At 40.7% G+C, this 19346-nt stretch overlaps 6 protein-coding genes across 8 annotated transcripts; 4 read left to right on the top strand and 2 right to left on the bottom strand.

Moving 5' to 3' along the window:
• Nucleotides 1-25: 25 nt before the first annotated feature.
• LOC108607793 (protein SERAC1) lies at nt 26-3762 on the bottom strand. The gene is made up of 4 exons (XM_017998833.2): nt 3450-3762; nt 2071-2620; nt 1340-2012; nt 26-1281 (listed from the first exon to the last, which is right to left on the bottom strand). Exons 1-4 carry the CDS (start codon nt 3521-3523, stop codon nt 218-220), a joined length of 2361 nt encoding a protein of 786 aa, XP_017854322.1. The 5' UTR covers nt 3524-3762; the 3' UTR covers nt 26-217.
• Nucleotides 3763-3861: 99 nt separating this feature from the next.
• Nucleotides 3862-6098, top strand: LOC108607794 (RUS1 family protein C16orf58 homolog). Its single transcript, XM_017998834.2, has 4 exons — nt 3862-4013; nt 4072-4862; nt 4920-5253; nt 5313-6098. The coding sequence occupies exons 1-4, from the start codon at nt 3947-3949 to the stop codon at nt 5372-5374; spliced, it is 1254 nt and encodes a 417-aa protein (XP_017854323.1). The 5' UTR covers nt 3862-3946; the 3' UTR covers nt 5375-6098.
• Nucleotides 6099-6239: 141 nt separating this feature from the next.
• Nucleotides 6240-7993, top strand: LOC108600306 (H/ACA ribonucleoprotein complex non-core subunit NAF1). Its single transcript, XM_017987798.1, has 2 exons — nt 6240-6472; nt 6533-7993. Exons 1-2 carry the CDS (start codon nt 6298-6300, stop codon nt 7927-7929), a joined length of 1572 nt encoding a protein of 523 aa, XP_017843287.1. The 5' UTR covers nt 6240-6297; the 3' UTR covers nt 7930-7993.
• A 203-nt stretch (nt 7994-8196) lies between these two features.
• LOC108607881 (apoptosis inhibitor 5 homolog) lies at nt 8197-10829 on the top strand. Its single transcript, XM_017998982.1, has 7 exons — nt 8197-8363; nt 8534-8695; nt 8758-9291; nt 9346-9546; nt 9607-9809; nt 9868-10054; nt 10114-10829. Exons 1-7 carry the CDS (start codon nt 8295-8297, stop codon nt 10354-10356), a joined length of 1599 nt encoding a protein of 532 aa, XP_017854471.1. The 5' UTR covers nt 8197-8294; the 3' UTR covers nt 10357-10829.
• A 404-nt stretch (nt 10830-11233) lies between these two features.
• Nucleotides 11234-12640, bottom strand: LOC108607883 (small glutamine-rich tetratricopeptide repeat-containing protein beta). The gene has a single exon (XM_017998987.2). The coding sequence runs from the start codon at nt 12419-12421 to the stop codon at nt 11393-11395; it is 1029 nt and encodes a 342-aa protein (XP_017854476.1). The 5' UTR covers nt 12422-12640; the 3' UTR covers nt 11234-11392.
• A 50-nt stretch (nt 12641-12690) lies between these two features.
• LOC108607882 (MAGUK p55 subfamily member 6) lies at nt 12691-19288 on the top strand. 3 transcript variants are annotated; one of them, XM_017998983.2, is made up of 10 exons: nt 12691-12990; nt 13060-13157; nt 16336-16488; nt 16550-17047; nt 17487-17585; nt 17657-17818; nt 17879-18089; nt 18151-18482; nt 18552-18626; nt 18695-19288. In XM_017998983.2, the coding sequence occupies exons 1-10, from the start codon at nt 12891-12893 to the stop codon at nt 18953-18955; spliced, it is 1989 nt and encodes a 662-aa protein (XP_017854472.1). In that variant the 5' UTR covers nt 12691-12890; the 3' UTR covers nt 18956-19288. The 3 variants fall into 3 exon arrangements, with proteins under 3 accessions (XP_017854472.1, XP_017854475.1, XP_017854473.1); XM_017998984.2 differs by having other exon boundaries at nt 12695-12990; nt 18779-19288; XM_017998986.2 differs by lacking the exon at nt 18552-18626 and having other exon boundaries at nt 18779-19288.
• Nucleotides 19289-19346: the final 58 nt, after the last annotated feature.

Genomic DNA, 19346 nt, shown 5'->3' with positions numbered 1-19346 from the left:
CTGAAATAAATAAATTTTCGATTGTAATATATATATAAAATATACACAAATGTAAGTCTACATGAACACTGTCATTGCGGATCGAGCGTTGAACGTCGAGCATTTAAAGGAATACTTTTGTCACACAAAAAATGGCATAAACTACAAACTAAGCACACAATCTCTCTATCTCTCTCTCTAGGTTCAAGCGGGTCCAAGTTTCTAGGCAACTTAAATCTTAAGTGCTAAAACGCAAGGCATCGCGAGGCAGCGATTCCAATATTCCTTTGGCTCCTTTGACAATGGCAGCCAAAATGTTCGTTATAATGAGATTCGAGATTGGTGTTGATTGGTCCTCCGTGTCTTTGGGTCCATTACCGTCGCTTTGCTTGACCGCTTCGGTAATTACATGCAGCAGCCGCTGATAGAGAAATGACTGACGATATATGGGCTTGGACAAGCTGAGATGGTCATCCTTAAGCAAGAAGAAGTCACCATAATCAATGCGTGATGACTCTTCAGTCACAATGCGCAGCGGAAACTTGAATGTGGTCAGCATGGTCGGTGAGCCCTCGGCCACGCTTACGATATTCACGTGACGCAGGCACGTATGCAGGCAGCCCATGAAGCGACGGTGCATTTCCAGCAGCTTAGGCGCATTCTCTTCCATTTCCTTGACTTCAATCGAAGGCGACAATATCAATTGCATATGCTGCTTCCACTTGGCTATGGGCGAGCCACGATGCGGTGTGCCCAGAAACACAATGCCTTTGGTATTGTGTGCCAGCTGCTGCACCTGTGGCACTTGCGAATCCAAGGATTTGAGCAACATGAGCTTGGTCAGGAGACCACCCATTGAGTGACCAATCCACACCACCGGACGATCATTGCCCACATCCGCGGTAGCAATGCGCTCCAGCAGCGTGCTGGCACGTACATCAATGTGCCCCTGACCCTTCTCGCATGGACAATATTTTGTAAAGTTGGCCGACCACTCGGTAACCGCTGAGGTGTAGTCAATGCCAATAATGCGCGCATCGGGATAATCATCGGGCAGCCATTCCATGGGCCAGCAGTTAGTGTACTCTTCGCATGTGTCTTGATTGCACCACTCATTGCCCGCGACGCTGAATCTGCCGCAGCAATTGTCATTTGCACGCAACGGCACATCCGGATGCACTACCTCCCAGTCCGAGTCTAGCTCTGCCTCATTGCGCAACGTTTCCACAAACTCTTTGGTTGCTGCATCGCTGATACTTAGTGGCTTCTGTTCCAACTTCTTGCTAGTCTTCAGTAGAGCGTCTAGAAGAGAAATTTATGCTTAAGTAAATCGCTTGGCTCAATATAGTAGCACTATTACCTTTGTTTACTACTTTTTTCGGTGCCTCTGCTTCTGCTTCCGGTGTCTGCTGTTTGGACAGCTGACGCTGCTTATTCCCGTTCACACGCTTTTGCTCGCCCACGAGAAAAACATCATCCGATTCGCTGGTGTAGAAGGCATTCTTGCCATAGAGACCCAATTCTGTAGGCTTACGATCGCGCTGACGCCAAGTGATAAAGACACCACCCAAGAGACCATGCACAAAGACTATATCTGCCTTGGGCTTATGGCGTGTGCGTACACGTGGATGCAGTGGATACACATTTGGCGGATAGGTGCTCTGATTGGGATCGTCGTGATCTAAATTGGCCATTGCCTTGGCGGAAATGACCTGCAGTCGTAGATCTGGACACTGTTGCCATTCGGCCAAGGCGCCCACCCAGCCGGAGGCAAAGAAATGCTCCACAGCATCCGGCACTATTGACATATTTGCCAATACTTTGCAGAGCGTCGCCAGCGTTTCATTGTCATCATTAAATAGCTTGCGCAGTTCCATAAGATGCACCAAGCCACCTCTGTGTATGACCTTTGCAGCAACGGCCGGATCTTTGGTGATATGATGCAAAAATGAGATGATTTCCTTAAGCAAATCCGTGTCTTGCGAGGACAAGACGATCGATTGCTCTTGTGTAAAGAACTCGCTTGGGTCATCCTGCAAAAAAATATATATTTACTTCAAATAGAATATATAGATAGATTTCTATGCTTACAAGCTGTGGCTGTTCGGGGAAATATTTGCTAAAGAAGTGATCCACGCAGGACATTGGGCGCAGCTGCGCCAACATCACATGCAGCTCGGACAGCAGTAGTTTGGGATTTTTGAAGCAACCACGTCGTGGCACCGGCATAAACCAGCGCGTGTCGGCGCCGCTGCGTGCCAATGATATCGAAGTGCGCGCATCACATATTTGCGCCAGATGACGAAAGTCCCAATCCTTTAGATGATCCATGCACACCAGTTGCTGCACAGCCTTCAAGCGTTCTGTCTGACTACCAGTCTGTGCTATATTGAGTAATCTCCAAGCAACCGAATGCTTAGCTGCCTTCCACCATTTGCCAATGGGGTTTATGATCACGCTAATCCATTTCTTATCCTCCTCATGCTTCTGCTGCATCTTGCGCATGGATTCGCGATAAATGTGATACTTGATATAAATGTATTCCGTGCGACGCTTGTCCGGCTCCTGTGATTTCTTGTCGTACACATAGCGTGACAGGTACTTCCTTATCTGTGGCGACTCGTAAAGTATAAGACCGGCTCTGTAATTATAATTCAAATGAAATAATTATGTATATTAATAGTTTGTTTACGTTTCAAAAATATAATGTAACTCAAATGTAATTGTAATAGGCCACACATGTTGTTGTTATTTTGCTTGACCTATTTATTTACAAATTAGCGCTGCCAAGAATTTAGTCGGATAAACAACAACAATTGTGGTTTATTTATATAGAAAAAAAAGTGGGCACGTCACTTCCACCTTCACACGCGCCAGTAGCTTTTAGGCAAAACAACAACAATACGTAAATAGATAACGAAAACTATAAAAAATCCAAGGGGGTCTCGCGTATCTCTTTTTGCAAAAAACTACTGCGCACTATTAAATTGGCCATGTTTTCTGTTGTTGCAGAGAGATCTTGCGAGCAAGAGAGAGAGAGAGAAACCTTGGACCGTTACGCACACGCGGCACCAGTGAAAACAACAACAACAAGTACTCCAAAGCTCTATCGCTATCTCATTTTGGCAAATTCGTACGTTTGTTTTGATCGTGTTGTTGACTTTACACAAAAACAAAACATGTTGAATGAATAATAATGGTATTAGTTTGCTGTAAACAAATGACGTCACAATCGCCTGTTCTTAGAATGCGGAAGACCGCGCAGTTGCAATTAATACGTACTTATCTAAGTGCATTTGTACTTGACTTGTTTATATCTAAATTTATGAGCAATCGCAAGTGTTCAAGGCCAAGTGGCGCCACTTTAATTTGTTTACATCGAACGTGCCCCTTTTTAATAACTCTGTGTGCATGTGTGTGTGTTTATTATAGCTGTGAATATTTACAGCTGTTGCTTTTCTTTTACTTACGTGGTCAATATGCCAAATCCACCAAGAAGCTTAGGATAACGTCTCAAAGTTGCCTTAATTTCCTCCAATGACATGGCCTGTAGTAAAGCGTTTGCCCAAATGAGCTCACCAGTTAAATTTGTCAAGCTGTACAACCAAAAGTTTACTCAGTCGTTTATTTTTACACCTACACAATCACAAACACTATCACAGTTTTGAATTATTTTTAAGCACTTTGTTGTCACTTTATATGCAGTTTGTTTCTATAAAGGGTTAATTAACAGTATAATTTGTTAACTCCCCTTTGGGGTCTTAGCTTTTTTTATTCGAACTTGATTCTCTTAGTTTCCGTTGTTGAATGACGGATTTGTTTTGATTCCCTGCTTTTATCTCTTTTTTGTTGCCAAAGCGTTGCCACCCCGTTGCGTTTAGAAAAACTGCAGCTGTCAAAAGACAACGACAACCCTGTACAATTGTTTGTGTTAGCCAAAAGATACACGGAACTTTAATGTGTAAGAATGAAAATACATTTTCGCGAGCAATATGGCACCAAAGGGGAGGAAATACTATATGTAACTCCAGCAGGTGAGTTTAGATGTCATTTGAAGTTGAAATTTATACTATCTACATAATACCTTTGCAGATCAGAGCAATATAGTTCGAGTGCCATTGCGTGGCGATAAGCTCGTTATACAGGAAAAGTTTCTATTGTTGCGCGTACTCCAGAACATATTTTTACCTCAAGGTTATCCGGATTCCGTGTCGGAGGACTATGCGGCATATCAGATTTGGGACACATTGCAGGCATTTTGTAGCACCATTTGTGGTACACTCTGCACTCATGCCATACTCAAGGGGCTGGGAGTGGGAAGTGAGAATATAAACGCGTACTCGGCAACAGTTACCTGGATACTAAAAGAGGGCAGCGGTCATGTAGGGCGTATTGTGTTTGCGTGGTGGCAAGGCAGCCAGCTGGATGTGGACTCTAAAAAGTGGCGACTACGCGCCGATTTTCTCAACGATCTAGCCATGGGCATTGAAATATATGTGCTTCCTAAGTATCCACACTTGAGCACGCAAATATTATGCGGTTCCACACTGCTGAAAGCCATAGTGGGCGTAGCTGGTGGCGCAACGCGTGCAGCTCTAACACAGCATCATGCAGTGCGTGGCAATTTGGCGGACGTAGCTTCCAAGGATAGCTCGCAGGAGACTTTCGTTAATCTGATTGCTTCCTTTGTGGGCCTGTACCTGCTAACGCTCATCAAGAGTCAGCCGATGCTCTATACTGTATTTTCCATAGTGGTTGCACTGCATCTTTATGCCAATCTTAAAGCGGTTCGTGCAGTATGCTTACGCACATTTAATGCCTCACGCTATCTGATAGCGCTAGAAGAATTCTTTCGCTCGTCACGCATGCTTACACCACAGCAGGTGAGTTCAAAATTGTTTAGCGAAGCTATCATATATGAATTGTTGTTATCACTTTAGGTCAACATAATGGAGCGCGTAACCGTTGGGAAAACTGTCTCCGTCTCTCGCAACATACGCTTGGGCTTGAGTGTCAAGAATCTCATTGATGAGTACAAGAGCAGCAGCGTTATTGAAAACATTGTTTCCTCATTTGATCCACATGAGCGATTTATCATAGCTGAGAGCAAAAAATATTTAGGCGTTTATCTACACTTTGATACGCGTCCACAAGATGTGCTTAAGGCCTACTTCTTCGCTGTCTCTTATCTGCAGGACAGAAATCAAATCAAAGAGCAGTATTGGGATATACAGGCCAAGTGGCAGGATTTCTTAGCCCTAGCACAACAGGAAGGCAAGTGAATAAAAACAGAATTTAAAATTTAAAATCAATAAACTTTTATATTCTTTTAGGTTGGTTTATCAATCACCATTTGCTGCTGGTTGATGAGTATCGTTTGGACTGGAAGGTCTAGTGGCTGTTTTAGTTTCATGTCTACACCAAAGCGCTTAGTTGTTGGCAATTAACTAGATATTATTTTTATGTTTATATGATACATTTCCACATATCTCATATGGTAATACCATTAGTCAAATTATGATATTATCTGTACTTAGATTTAGTCACATTTCAATCTCAAATTGATTTCTCATAATATGCTTGAAAATCGATGCTAACGTGAACATCTTCCAACTATATATGTATGTTAACTCTGCCTTACCACAAAGTAACGTTTGGTAGACGATTTTCAAAAACCAAAATTTAATTCTAATCACTGCGAGAACATTTTATAGTGTCGCTTGTTAATGTAAAGAAACCACTAAAAGGTATATGTATATTTTGTATTAACTTGTACATGTCGAGCAGTTACTTTTTACTGTACTTTTATATAAAGATATATATATGTATTACAAAACTGCGCAACGAATCGAGCCGCTTATATTGCATCATTCCAAATTGTACAAAATTAATAAGCTTAATTTGATTTAAATGCACTGTCCAGTACGTTTTATACAAAGATGTAATATTATTTGTAAGCTTTGAATATCTATATACATAAATATTTAATCCGTTCGCATATAGCCAGTCCATTAGCTTAGCTTGTAATGCTTGATTATGTATGTCAAGTAAAATATTTTAATTAGCAATGCAAAATACACGCTAATGATTTTAACAAAACATTTTAAGCAATAAAAATAACAAACCTATAAATAAATTTATATTTTTAAAACCTAATTTAAAACTACCAGCTGAAATCGACAGACTTATCGGAAGTAACTAGCATGTCCCCCCTTTAACACACTGTCATCCATTAAAAACGTAAAGCAAACCAAAACACGTGCAACTGAAGAACGTGTAGTCGCTAAATAATTTTTGTTTATATTCAAATTTTTGATTATGACAGAGGAGCAGCCAGTGGCTGCTTGCAGTCCGACAGCCAACAAGGATGCTGTTCTCAATGTGCAACCTAATAGTGTAGAGGACAAAACAGATGTGGAAGTAATAACAACACTTGTTGAGGTAGAAAATACTTCTCAAGAACCCACTGAGGCAATCGAAATGGAAACCAATGGTAGATAACTAAATAATATAAGCTAATACATAATTACATAGTTGATTTACACTTCTGCAGCTGAAGATCAGGACAAGTCTACTGAGCCACAAACGCAAGTTTTGCCACAAGTTGAGCCCACTTCATCTATGGAAGTGGAGGACAAGACAGACACACCTGCTGCCAACGGCTCTAAGCCAAAGAACTCAAACGGTCTAAGCATGTTAGCAACCTATAGTTCGGATGCAGACTCAGACGTTGAAGAAGTGCATCAGCAAGATGGCGAAGTAGTTGAAGTGCCTGTGAGCAATATAACAACCAATAGTAGCTCTTCACGACCTCGCCAAACGGTAGTAGTAAGTGATGGCAGCGATTCTAGCAGCAGCAGCTCCAGCTCGGACTCTGAAGGCGAATATCTCACGGTGCTGCGTAAGAAAATTGATAAACGCATCAACAACACAGAGGAATGTGATGATGACGACGATGAATTTGATGATGATTCGCGTCCGCGCCGTCGTCAACCGCCTAAGGTACGTGGCGAGATGCTGCTGGAGGACCTTCCACCTATACATCTGCTGGAAATTACAGTGCCAGAGGATGAGTGCGTGGAGCTGGGCAAAGTGCAATCGATTGTGGATCAACTGGTGCTTGTCAGCGTGCTACCCAATTCTATGCTCTTTGATTTGGACACTGTGTTATTTTTGGAAAAAGGACGGAAGGTGCTTGGCCAGGTGTTTGATGTGCTCGGTCAAGTTGCGGATCCACTCTACTGTGTGCGCTTTAATAGCAATCAAGAAATCAAAGATCGTGGCATCAACATTGGTGATGTAGTTTACTGTGCACCACAAACAGAACACACACAGTTTGTTATTCTCTCCAAGCTAACACAAGTACGTGGTTCAGATGCGTCCTGGGAGCATGATGTGGAACCGCCAGAACGCTTTGTTGATTACTCCGATGATGAAGCTGAACGTGAGGCGCGCCAGGAGCGCCGCAAGCGACGTCAGCGTGACCGCACGAACTCCACAGATTCGGTTGACACAGTCGTTACTACAAACACTGAGGCCTCGGAAGCAGTGCCTCCAGCGCAACGACAGCGTGGACGTCGCGCTCAAAGAAATACACGCCAGCCAAACAATCCGCAGCAGAATGATAACAACTGGCAATCCCAGTCGCAATCACGTTCCCAATCCCGGGACTCACAATATAATTATCATCCTAGCTATAATCCAGGCAGTTGGCACTCAAACTACTATCACAGTTATCATCCGCCAGCAGGCAACTTTAATATGCCACCTAGCATGCCTGGCATGCAGTTTCCAATGCCCACACATGGTTATGGTTACATGGCGCCTCCACCTTACGGAATGCCGCCAATGCCAATGCAAATGCCTCCACATATGTATCCGCCACCGCCGGCGCATCCCGCCTATGGACAGCCACATCATCATCAACAGCATCCTCCCCCTAACAATTAGTTTTTCGTTATATTAATAGTGCTTGACATAAATATTACTTTATTCCAATAAAATTTTCAAATGTTAGCAAAAATATGCGCCCAATATTTATGTATCGATCTATCGAATATTCAATGGATTTTAATGCCTGCCGAACACTCTGACTTCTTTCTCGCACCTATACAAGATTTTAAATTGCTGCACTATGTTCGTCTCGCTCTCACCAATAGTGTTCCTCTCTTCCAGCTATGTTAAGTGGATGATACTGGCGTAAGAAAGACACACCATTTTGTTTGAGAAGAAAATTGGGTGAAAAACGTTTGGTTTGTGTAAAACTGACGTTAAAAGAATTAATTAAAGTATTGTTTAAGTAATAAGCCAACAAGATGGATAACATTGAACGCCTTTACAAGTGCTACGAGATATTATCAGAAGCCGGAGATAAAATTAGCGAGGTGAGCGCAAAAAAAAGCGTCCAGAATGAACGCATGTCTTATTCGTGTGTGCCCACACATACATTCATATGTGCAGTAGCAAATACATTTAAAGACCGCGCCGGCGCTGTGCGAATGTTATTGTAATTGCATGAAATTGATAAAAAGTTTAAATGTTAATGTTTTTTCAGCATGTGGCTGAATATAAAGAGATACTACAGGCCGTTAAGGGCACATCGAAAGAGAAGCGTCTAGCATCACAATTCATAGGGACTTTTTTCAAGCATTTCCCAGAGCTAGCAGACACCGCAATTGATGCTCAGTTTGATTTGTGTGAGGATGATGATACACAGGTGCGTTTTACTGAAATATTCTCACACAGGGTATAAATTGTTAATGTCAATTATAATTGTAGATTCGTCGCCAAGCTATAAAAGATTTGCCCAAGCTATGCCAGGGTAATACTGAGACAACCATACGCGTGGGCGACACACTAGCTCAATTGCTAATACTGGACGATGCCACAGAATTACAGCAAGTCAACAATTCGCTGCTGAGCATCATTAAGCTGGATACAAAGAGCGCTATAACTGGTCTATTCCAGCAGATAACAACAGGTGATGAGCCAACACGTGAACGCTGCTTTAAATTCATTTCTACCAAGCTGCAAACCATGGGTCCCAGCGTTGTCACCAAGGAGATTGAAGAATATATTGTGGAGGAGATTAAAAAAGCGCTGCAGGATGTTACTGCCGATGAGTTTCATCTATGCATGACAATATTGGGTGCCACCAAGCTAGGCAATACAATAACCGGTCATGCCGAGTTGGTCAAACTGGCCACCGAGCAGGCTGAATTAAATACCGCTGATACGGATGCCATAGCTGTGGACGATGAGATTGTAGAGCGCTTTATACAATGCGCTTCAGCGGCGGCACCTTACTTTTCGGTAAGTGGTATTCATTTCATATAAATCTCAAATCATCAATATCTTTAATTATAGAAAACCATTAAGTCTACACAATTTGTAAGCTACGTATGCGATAAATTGTTGCCAATTAACACTTGGAACTTGATTGCAACTGCTGTGTCACAGGATCAAATACAGCTGCGTTTGCTAAAGGTATTCGCCGAGATGATAACAAACACAGATAAGCTAGAGAATGCTAATGAACGCATCAATAATGTCTACAATGTGCTGCTCGTAAGTTGAAGCATACAATTAGTTTACATGAATATTTATTGTAATTATGATTGTTTATAGGAGTACATGCCATTGCCAAAGCTAGATGATGAGGATGTGGCAGATGCAGCACCTTCATTTCACTTTTCGCATGCAGAGTGTTTACTGTATGCACTGCACACGCTGGGCAAGAAGCACACAGGCAACTTGTCCTTTATAGAAGATGCTGAGAAGCTAAAAGATTTTCGCGCTAGATTACAATATTTAGCTCGCGGCACACAGGGGTTAGTTAATTGAGAAATTATAGATTAAACATTACTAAATATTGATTACAATATATAGTTATATTAAGAAACTGGAAGAGGCGCTTAAGGGTAAATCAGGAGAGGAGCTAAAAACAGAGGAGAATCAATTAAAACAAACGGCACTAAAGACGACATCAAATATCAATATATTGATACGCGATCTATTTCATTCACCCCCAATATTCAAACATGATATTGTGCTCTCCTGGACTGTGCCTAAAAACGTAAGAAATCTTTTTAAATATATTAATCAACATTCAATTGCATTGCTTTTTATTTGTAGAAGCTGGGAAAACGTCATGCGCCCATTACATTCGGCGATAAGGTCGCTGCTGCTAATGGTAAGGAGGAGTCGGAGCAACAGGATAAGAAATCACGCCCATCCAACGAGCAGAAATTCTACTCACCACCATCGGGCAAATATTCAGGCAAAGTGAATCCCAACTATGGCAATAATCAACGTAACAGGCAACGTGGCGGAGGCGGCGGTGGAAACTTCAGGAATCGACGCTACAACAGATATTAATAAATTAAAATATAACCAGCTTAGCATGTTTGCTGTCCTAGTCGCTAAAAAAACCAACTCCCAATTTGGATAAACAACAGATGAATGTTTAACAATATATCAACGCGTTTAAATAAACAACTTACAAACTCAACTTAAACCTCAACTTCAACTTTGGCTATAGATGAAACCTCTGGTGAGTATCATGTGAGATTTCCATGTAATTCTCTACCTTTGATATATTTCAGAGCGTGCAGCAACTAAAAAACAAATGCAACTATCTAATTAATTATTTTATACTGCTTTTGTTATTTTCACACATACACAAACATGTTTGCAAATTGTTGCATGTTATATTCATAAGCAACGCCAACGTATCCTTAAATTTCATTTCATTGCAATTCATCCAAAAACACGCTAGGCGTTGCTTGTCTATAGACATGACCAGTCTCTATAACAATATACATTGTATTTATATAAATGAGAAAATTATTATATATTTTGCAGTAACAATGATAAACAATAACAATAATAACTATTATAATGAAACTTACAATATTTGAAGCACAAGATTTTCAAACATGTTCGAAAAACAAAAACAACCAAATTTGTCAAAACTTTTAATGCACAAACCATAATTAGCTTTTTCGTTTTTTTTTTTGTTGATAACATAATATCTCAACAATTGTATTATCTAACAAAGCTGAGAAACAACATAATATGCGTACATAGAACTTTTGAATTTCAATAAACTTAAAGATGGGTTTCGCTAGAAACTGAAAAATAAGAATTTGTTTAACATACTTTAGATTTCTAGGATAATTTGTTTGTCAACCACTGGGAATTTTCATAGATAAAAGAACATAAATAAAATAACCATAGCAATTCCGTGTTGTGTAATTATTTATTAGCTTTTAGTAAAAATATATATGGTATATGTAAGTGTGTATTGTAAGCCTTTCATTTAAACAAATAATTAAACAATTTATTCCAGCTTAAATTATAAACGCGTATATTGGGCTCTACTGTGCTTCGGGCCAACTTTAAGCTCCTAGTTCTAGGTACTGGGAGGGGGTTGGTTGCCAGGCTGCTGGTCGCCAGGTGAATTGGCACCGCCACCTCCCTGTTGTTGTTGGGCGCCCACTAGCTGCGTAGCAAAGCTCTGGAACAATTGCAGCATATCATTAGGCATAGCTGGCACTTGACCGGGTCCAGGAGCAGCTCCGCCGGGCATTCCAGCTGATCCCATGCTGGAAAACAGTTGACCAATTGTATTCATGACCATTGGATTCTGCGTCATGGACTGCAATTGCTCCAAATCAATTTCGGCGCTACTGAAGAGATTACGCACCGTTGGATTGGCCAACATAGCGTTGAGTCCATCGGTCAAATGCGATATCTGCGGTGGCTGATTGCGCGCATTTCGCACCACTTCCAGATTGTTGCGATAGTCGGCATTGTCCGGCTCCAGTTCAATAGCCTTAGCATAAGCCTGCTCTGCCTCATTGAATTTGCCCAGATTGGAATAGGCCACGCCTAAGCGACAATAGGCCTTACTATAGTTTGCATTATAGAGTAATGCCGACTTGCAGTCCGTAACAGCACGGTCGTTGTCACCGAGACGAATATGGGCAGCGGCGCGATTGCAGTAAAATATTGGATTCTTTGGATCAAAGGCGATGGCGCGATTATATTGCAGCAACGCCTCATTATATTTGCAATCTTTCATCAGACGATTACCCTCGTTTTTGATCGTCTCCGCCAGCGCTAGCGATTCCGGATTACGTTCAATATACAATGACTGGAAGAGCTCAAACATATCGATGTTACGTGTGTTTACCACTGAGCTGCTGCCGCTGCTGCTGTTTCCAGCCGCTGCAGCATCGCCACCAGGGGCATCTGCTGTGGTACTCTGTGTTTCCGACGCTATTTGGTCCGGATCTTCATCGCCCACATCAAATGCGGCCTGGAGACACTGTATTGCAACCTCAATGCTTTCACTCTGATCCGGCGACATGACGTCCACCTGTTTCTTCAAGTAATCAATGAAGGAGCGCACAAAGCTCTGCTGCACTGCGTCCGGCATTTTTGGATTTCGTTTTATATATGTATTTCAGCTAAAACCGCACACTTATGTGGCACAATGAAAATAAAATTCCGGACTGTGAGATGGGAGTTGCCAGACGATTGTAATTGGACATATGCACCTGGCTCAAGAGTTGCCAGCGCTTGTCAAAAAGGGCCTCCACTTTTTAGCTTTTAGATATTTCTAGCCATTTTGTCATCAATTTCGCTTTTTAATCTTTTAAACTCTGGCAGCACAGCTTGCTACTTGTTGTTTTTGTGTTACTGTTCCGGAATGTTGGGTGCGCGTTGTGTACAATAACGAATAATTATTCAAATTGTTTAGAAACATATGTTAGTGCATTGCCAAAATTAGCAAAAGTAATTACCAATGCGTATGTGATTTTACTGTGTGTGCGTTTGTGTGATTGTGCTTCCTCTAGTGACGTCAGTCTTCCCATACGCCTAAAATCCTTTGACGAATTTTGAACATGGTGCGTTGGAGTGGGCATTCTCGTCGTGTGCGCCAGGACAAGGAAGGATTGCTGGCCAATAACAATAAAAATGGGGAAGAAGATGCTTCAGATAATGGTAAAATAACGCAACCAATTACAAGATTACAAATTTGAAAATAACAAATTTGTCTTTTAAATGCTAAAGCTGCATTTCGCAACTCTGCGGATCTTTCGGATACGGATGAAATTTTTCTAAAGGGCCTATTGCTTAGCAATCCTTCAACGCCACTCAAGGAACTTATGGTATGTATCTTAAGTTGACGTACGCACACCCAAGATAGACATACAAACTTTCATTGTGTTTATGAGAGCATGACCCAGAATGCAGACCACATCACATCAACACGTTCAATAAGAAAATTACATACGTTTTTCCACAGACAAGAAAAATCTTTGTTTACTCATCGATGAAAATCACATGTGCGTGTGTTTTGTGTTTTCTTTATTACATCATTTGCTATGCTTGCAAAAAAAAGGTCAGGGCTATCCTTTAGCTGAGCTTTCACTTAAGATTAATTTGCATGATTACATTAAATGTGTTTTGTTCTTTTGTAGGCGCTCAAGTGCGAAACACTTGCTTTGTTTTATGTTATTTGCTTATTATGGCACAGCAATTAACACTATAATTTTGTATGTTTGACCTCAATATAGTTTAAACACTAAGAATTAATTAGCTATGAATATATCTTGAAAAAATCTATTGATTTTGTCTGCACATTTGAATATTTGATTGTTTTGCTCGCAAACACGCGAATGCAAATTAAATAAACCAAAACAATAACAAACCACAATATAAATGTAATCAAAATGCGCGCCTTGCGTGACGCTTCTAATTAGAATATACATTTACCTAGTGTGTTGGGAAAGGCAGTGAAAGTACTTGATTAAAGTTACAAGTCACGAGACATTGCTGATAAAAGCCAAACATAAGAAATAATATTTTCCCAGCAAACACGCCTATAAAAAGCACAAACAAGTTGCAACCAACAAAAGCTCTGGCTCCACAAAAACCAGTTTTGAAAATCTTTTTCAAAGTAAATGTCTAAAATGCGCCATGCATGTGTTAATTTTTGTACAAGCTTTAACTTCAAGCCAACAACCACAATGTGCTTGGCCTACTAATGCGGTGTCAGTTGCAGCTGCAGCCCCAAAACAAAGAGTACAAAAAAGTAAAACACAAAGAGCATACAAAAGAGCGCTCGAATTTGACTTTAGACACACACACAGATACTCGCCTTAATTCGGAAAAGCTACTGTAGCTAAGAGTCTTGGTTGTATTTAACTAAGATATATCAAACGTTATTCAATTCAGGAATTCTTGTATTGTATCTTATAAGCGTTGTATATTTTAATTTTAAAATGTAATAATGCAGTTCTCTGATTTGTAAGGACTTGTTGCTTCAGGGTAAGAACAAACCAATCGTTAATCTTATAAGTTATGGCCAAAAAACAATTGCAGATAACCAAGTATTGGTAAAAGTTAAGAGAGTTTTGCTGTTAACAACATCAGCGTACAGTTGTAACATTACAAGCCCTAAGCACGCATACTAATGCATAGTCTAAAAAGCTAACACTTAGCCTATTCTGGCGCTAGCCCTTACATGCGCTCTCTGCCGCTTTTGTGCTCTCGCACGAGCGCTCTCTCACACAAGCACACACACATGCTCACACACATGCACACCCAAGCCAGAGTTGTATTCCAAGTCAGTTTGTCGTCAGTTACTAGCGAGCTGTGTTAAGGTGAGGTTCTGTTAACGGAACTGTAACGCGTTTTGTTGTATATACAAGTGTTTGTGTGTGTGTGTGTGTGTTGCTCATTTGAGCATGGCTTAAACAACAACAACAACACAGTATATTCAACAGCTTGTTGCGCTCTCGCGCGCTCATTTTGTTTTATTTTCACAGACGCCTTAAAAAGTAAAAACTTGAAGAAAACGTTTAAATTGAATTGCTTTAGTTAATTGTTTTTGCATAGAACACGCGTATGTGTGTCAGTGATTGCATAGAGCGCTAAATTGGAGCAAGTGTTTTTATTTTTGTGTATGTGCGCCGCTGCCTTGGTTACTCAGTCAACAACAAACCCACATTTTAGCCAGGCTAACTGGAATTTTAGCCCTGCTTGATGACGTAGTCTTTGCGGCTATCAAGTCGCCTCGCTCTCCCTCTCAATTCGTATTGTGTAACGTCTTAACTGTGTTTTGGCATTTCCCAAAATCGTGTGTGTTGCACGCTCTCCCACTCTCTCGCCAACTAACTGAACCTCGCTCTACGGCTCACACACACACACACATACAGAGAGCTACTTACACTTACACCTTTCGAACTCACGCTCTGCTCTTTCGTGGCTCGAACGCTGTGCTGTGCTCAATTCAACGCTTTGGGAGTGGCTCCAAAAACAAAAAATAAAAAGTGAAAAATAAAAACGAAAAAGCAACAAACTAAACAAGCTTTATAATTGTTTATAACTAATTATTTAGTTAAGTAATTTGTCAAATGCGTCTTTTGAGGTTAATACGTCAGAATTGCTTAACCTTCGCACGTTTAAAAATTATTAAAAAAAAAAACAAGAGTTACATTGTTAAGCATGTTGTGTATTATTAAGCAAGTTTGCTAATTAAGAATTACCTGTTGGAATGCTACTAGTAATTGTTGGTGTGTGTCTAAATTTTTTATTATGACAACAAACGTTCCAAGCGAGGTGAAAGCCCTTTACGTTAGCAACCAACCAGTCAAAAGCTTAATGCTAACAATAACAGTTAGCACACGCATGTGTGAGGGAGCGAGGAATAGCAGATGGGTAACATTGCATGTGGGGCTTCTTTGGATACGGAAGAACTGTAATGCGATATCGACGAGACAGCAAAAATAAATAAACAATAAGCGCTGCTTAGAGACAAAACTTAAGGGCTTAACCCCAACACGCCCAAAAAGAAAAGGCAGCAGTATTTTTTCCACAATTGCAAATTTCATTGTGTGTTTTGTCATCAGCAATTCAAATGAAAAGAAAAAGCGAATTAGAAGCACACATAAATATTGCATGAGTGGGCGGAAATGACGAGAGCGACATAAGAATAATAAATATAGATGCAAGCTGAGGATGGAAACAAAAGAATATAGTACAAGCCGGAAGACAAGCAATTAAATGCAAGAAAAAATAGTCTCTTTAACCTAAATTCAGTCTGACCCAAGCTAAATTGGAGCAGCACAAAGGTTAAATGTGAGACAGAAGCTGCCAAAAACCAAAATATGCGCAAGCTTTCAATTAAGTATTGTCAATTAAGTTGACTTGACCTAGGGCAGTGAGTTGTAGTTGTCCAACGCCCCAAAGCACACACAAGTTAATGCGAAGAGTCTAATTTAATTACGCGTACATGACAATCTTTACTCATTCTTCGTCTCGTCTCGCTTTGCTTCTTTGCAGTTAAATCCGACAGAGCCGCAGCCCGTGCCCGCTTTTCTGCCCGTGCATTTGAATAACAAACCAATCTGCGATCAGATCATACGCAAATTTTCACCCTCAAGGCGTTTGGAATCGCGTGAGCTTGCCAAGCTTTTGGCTCAACCCCATTTTCGAGTAAGTCGCTCCCAAGCCCAAGTGCAAAAGCCTGCTCTTAATTCTTTAACTCTGCTTACAGGCTTTGCTGCGCGCTCATGATGAAATAGGAGCATTATATGAGCAACGTTTCAAAGCAGCTGGTGGTTCAATAACAAAACTAGAAGTCGCTAATCAACGTCCGCCAGGCGGTTATCTCTTTACGGAAGATATTCTAAACAGCAAGATGCCCGTGGAAACTATTAAGATGGTCGGGCTACGTCGTGATCCCAAGCAGCCCTTGGGTCTCACTGTCGAAATGGATGAGTACAAACAGCTGGTGGTTGCACGCATACTCGCCGGCGGAGTCATCGATAAGCAGGGCATGCTCCATGTGGGCGATGTCATACTCGAAGTCAATGGCGTTGCCGTACGCTCGCCCGATGATCTGCAGGTGGAAGTGTCGCGAGCCAAGGAGAACTTAACGCTTAAGATTGGCCCAAATGTGGACGAGGAAATGAAAAGCGCTCGCTATACGGTCAGTGGGGGTCAGGTAAAACAGAATGGGATCACAAATCTTGAATCTGGCAAGAAACTAACGGTAAGTTGTGTGTGGCGTTTATTTTTTAATCTTTATGTGGTTTACACTTTTTTGCCTGGAATTTTTTTAAGCCAGTTTGAAATAATGATATTTATTGCTTTAGGCAAAGTTGCAATCGATTTATACATTAAGATTAGCTTCAATGTAATCAGAATCGCAATCGTTTTTGTTAATTTTCAACAATTTTTGATTACAGTTTTTATGTTTTACATTTTGCTCTAGCTTATGCTTATAATATAAATTTTTAAAATCTCAAAGTCCGCTTCAAATGTTCATTTTGTTGTAGTTTCTTAAACAAAGTCTAAATTCCAAACCTTCTATAGCTCTAATCAAATTTGAAAATTCCTGCAATTAAGTAAGTAAATCGTCCAGCACACCATACTAAATTCATAAAAAAACATTAATAATTTATTAATAATAAACATCACTCAACATTTAGTGTTACATGCGCGCGCTATTCTCATATAGCCCCTCGGAGGATTCGCTATTGCCTTGCCGGGATCTAGGCTTACCATTCAAATCAGGCGATATATTGCAAGTAAGCTTAACATTTAATAATTATATATATCGACTGAGTATACCATTTATATATAACTTAATTTTGAACAGATTATCAACGTAAAGGATCCCAACTGGTGGCAGGCAAAGAATATAACAGCGGAGTCGGACAAAATTGGTTTAGTGCCATCGCAGGAGCTGGAGGAACGGCGCAAGGCTTACGTAGCGCCCGAGGCGGATTATGTGCATAAAATTGGCATTTGCGGCACAAGGGTATGTGCTAAAGTTATAAACATTGTTATTATATAAAAGCGCCAATAACACTCCCTGCAGATATCCAAGCGCAAGCGTAAGACCATGTATCGCTCAGTGGCCAATTGCGAGTTCGACAAGGCAGAGCTCTTGCTGTATGAGGAGGTGACACGCATGCCGCCATTCCGCAGGAAAACCTTGGTGCTCATTGGCGTCTCTGGTGTGGGCAGACGCACGCTCAAGAATCGTTTGATCAACAGCGATGTGGACAAGTTTGGGGCTGTTATTCCACGTAAGCAACTGCAGCTAATCATAGAAATTCAATTATTTAAAAGCTTGCCTTTAACTTGCAGACACCAGTCGTCCTAAGCGTGCCTTGGAGGAGAATGGCGTTAGCTACTGGTTTATGGATCGCGAGGAAATGGAGGAGGCCATTAAGCAAAACGAGTTTCTCGAGTACGGCGAACACAATGGCAATCTATATGGCACACATTTACAGTCAATTAAAGATGTCATTAATAGCGGACGCATGTGCATTTTGGACTGTGCTCCGAATGCCTTGAAAATTTTGCACAATAGCCAGGAATTGATGCCATTTGTTATATTTGTAGCCGCTCCCGGCATGGATCAGCTCAAGACCATCTATGCCGATCGTCGTGCTACAGGCTCCAATAGAAATCTATCTGTATGTTTAGCACACACCTAGTTAGTTAGTTGCACCAATCCTATAGTTAATTTGTAATCCCTCTTGCAGTTTGATCGTCAAAGCTCCATACGCTTTAGCTCCCGACGCGCTCGTACGCTCGAATCACTGGCATCGCTATATGAGGTAAAACTGCTTATAAAATAAATAACGCAATCTAATGTTATGTATTGCATATATCCTGCCTGCACTAGGCCAGTTTAATTGCGCTCATAGATCTTTGCTTGAACCTACATACATCACCTAACACATCTACGCTTTATCATTATTTTCCGCAGGATGACGATCTCGTTTCAACAGTGGAGGAGAGCTCGTTTGTGCAGCGCAAATATGAGAAATACTTTGACATGGTAATCGTCAATGAGGACTTTGATGAAACGTTCCGTCAAGTGGTAGAAACGCTGGACCAGATGAGTCATGAGGAACAATGGGTGCCTGTCAACTGGATATATTAGGAGCATCTGCACAGTTTTTCCCAACTACAATTAACTGCTATAATATCTTTATCACAAATCAAGCATTATATGCTACTAAATATCGTATAATATGCAATATTGTATAATTTTCGAATATGCCCTCCGCCTTTTTTGATTTAGTTTGCTTTCCTTAAGTGCTAAGGATGTAAGCCTCATGTAATCTTATGAAACGAATACGTCCATTATGTTTAATTTATCTAATTTTAATGACAGCTTTTGTTGCAAAATCGAACTTTCTCTGCACTTTGTATTCATGTCTATAATTTAATATACATTTCGTATTTTTATAATAATATCAAGCTCTGCCAATATATTTCATTAGCTCTTAGTGCAAATACGTTTTGTTTTTTATAAAAATTGTATAATTTTT

This window comes from Drosophila busckii, chromosome 2L, assembly GCF_011750605.1.
Source record: "Drosophila busckii strain San Diego stock center, stock number 13000-0081.31 chromosome 2L, ASM1175060v1, whole genome shotgun sequence".
NCBI lineage: Eukaryota > Metazoa > Arthropoda > Insecta > Diptera > Drosophilidae > Drosophila > Drosophila busckii.
This window is presented reverse-complemented; position numbering and strand designations above follow the sequence as displayed.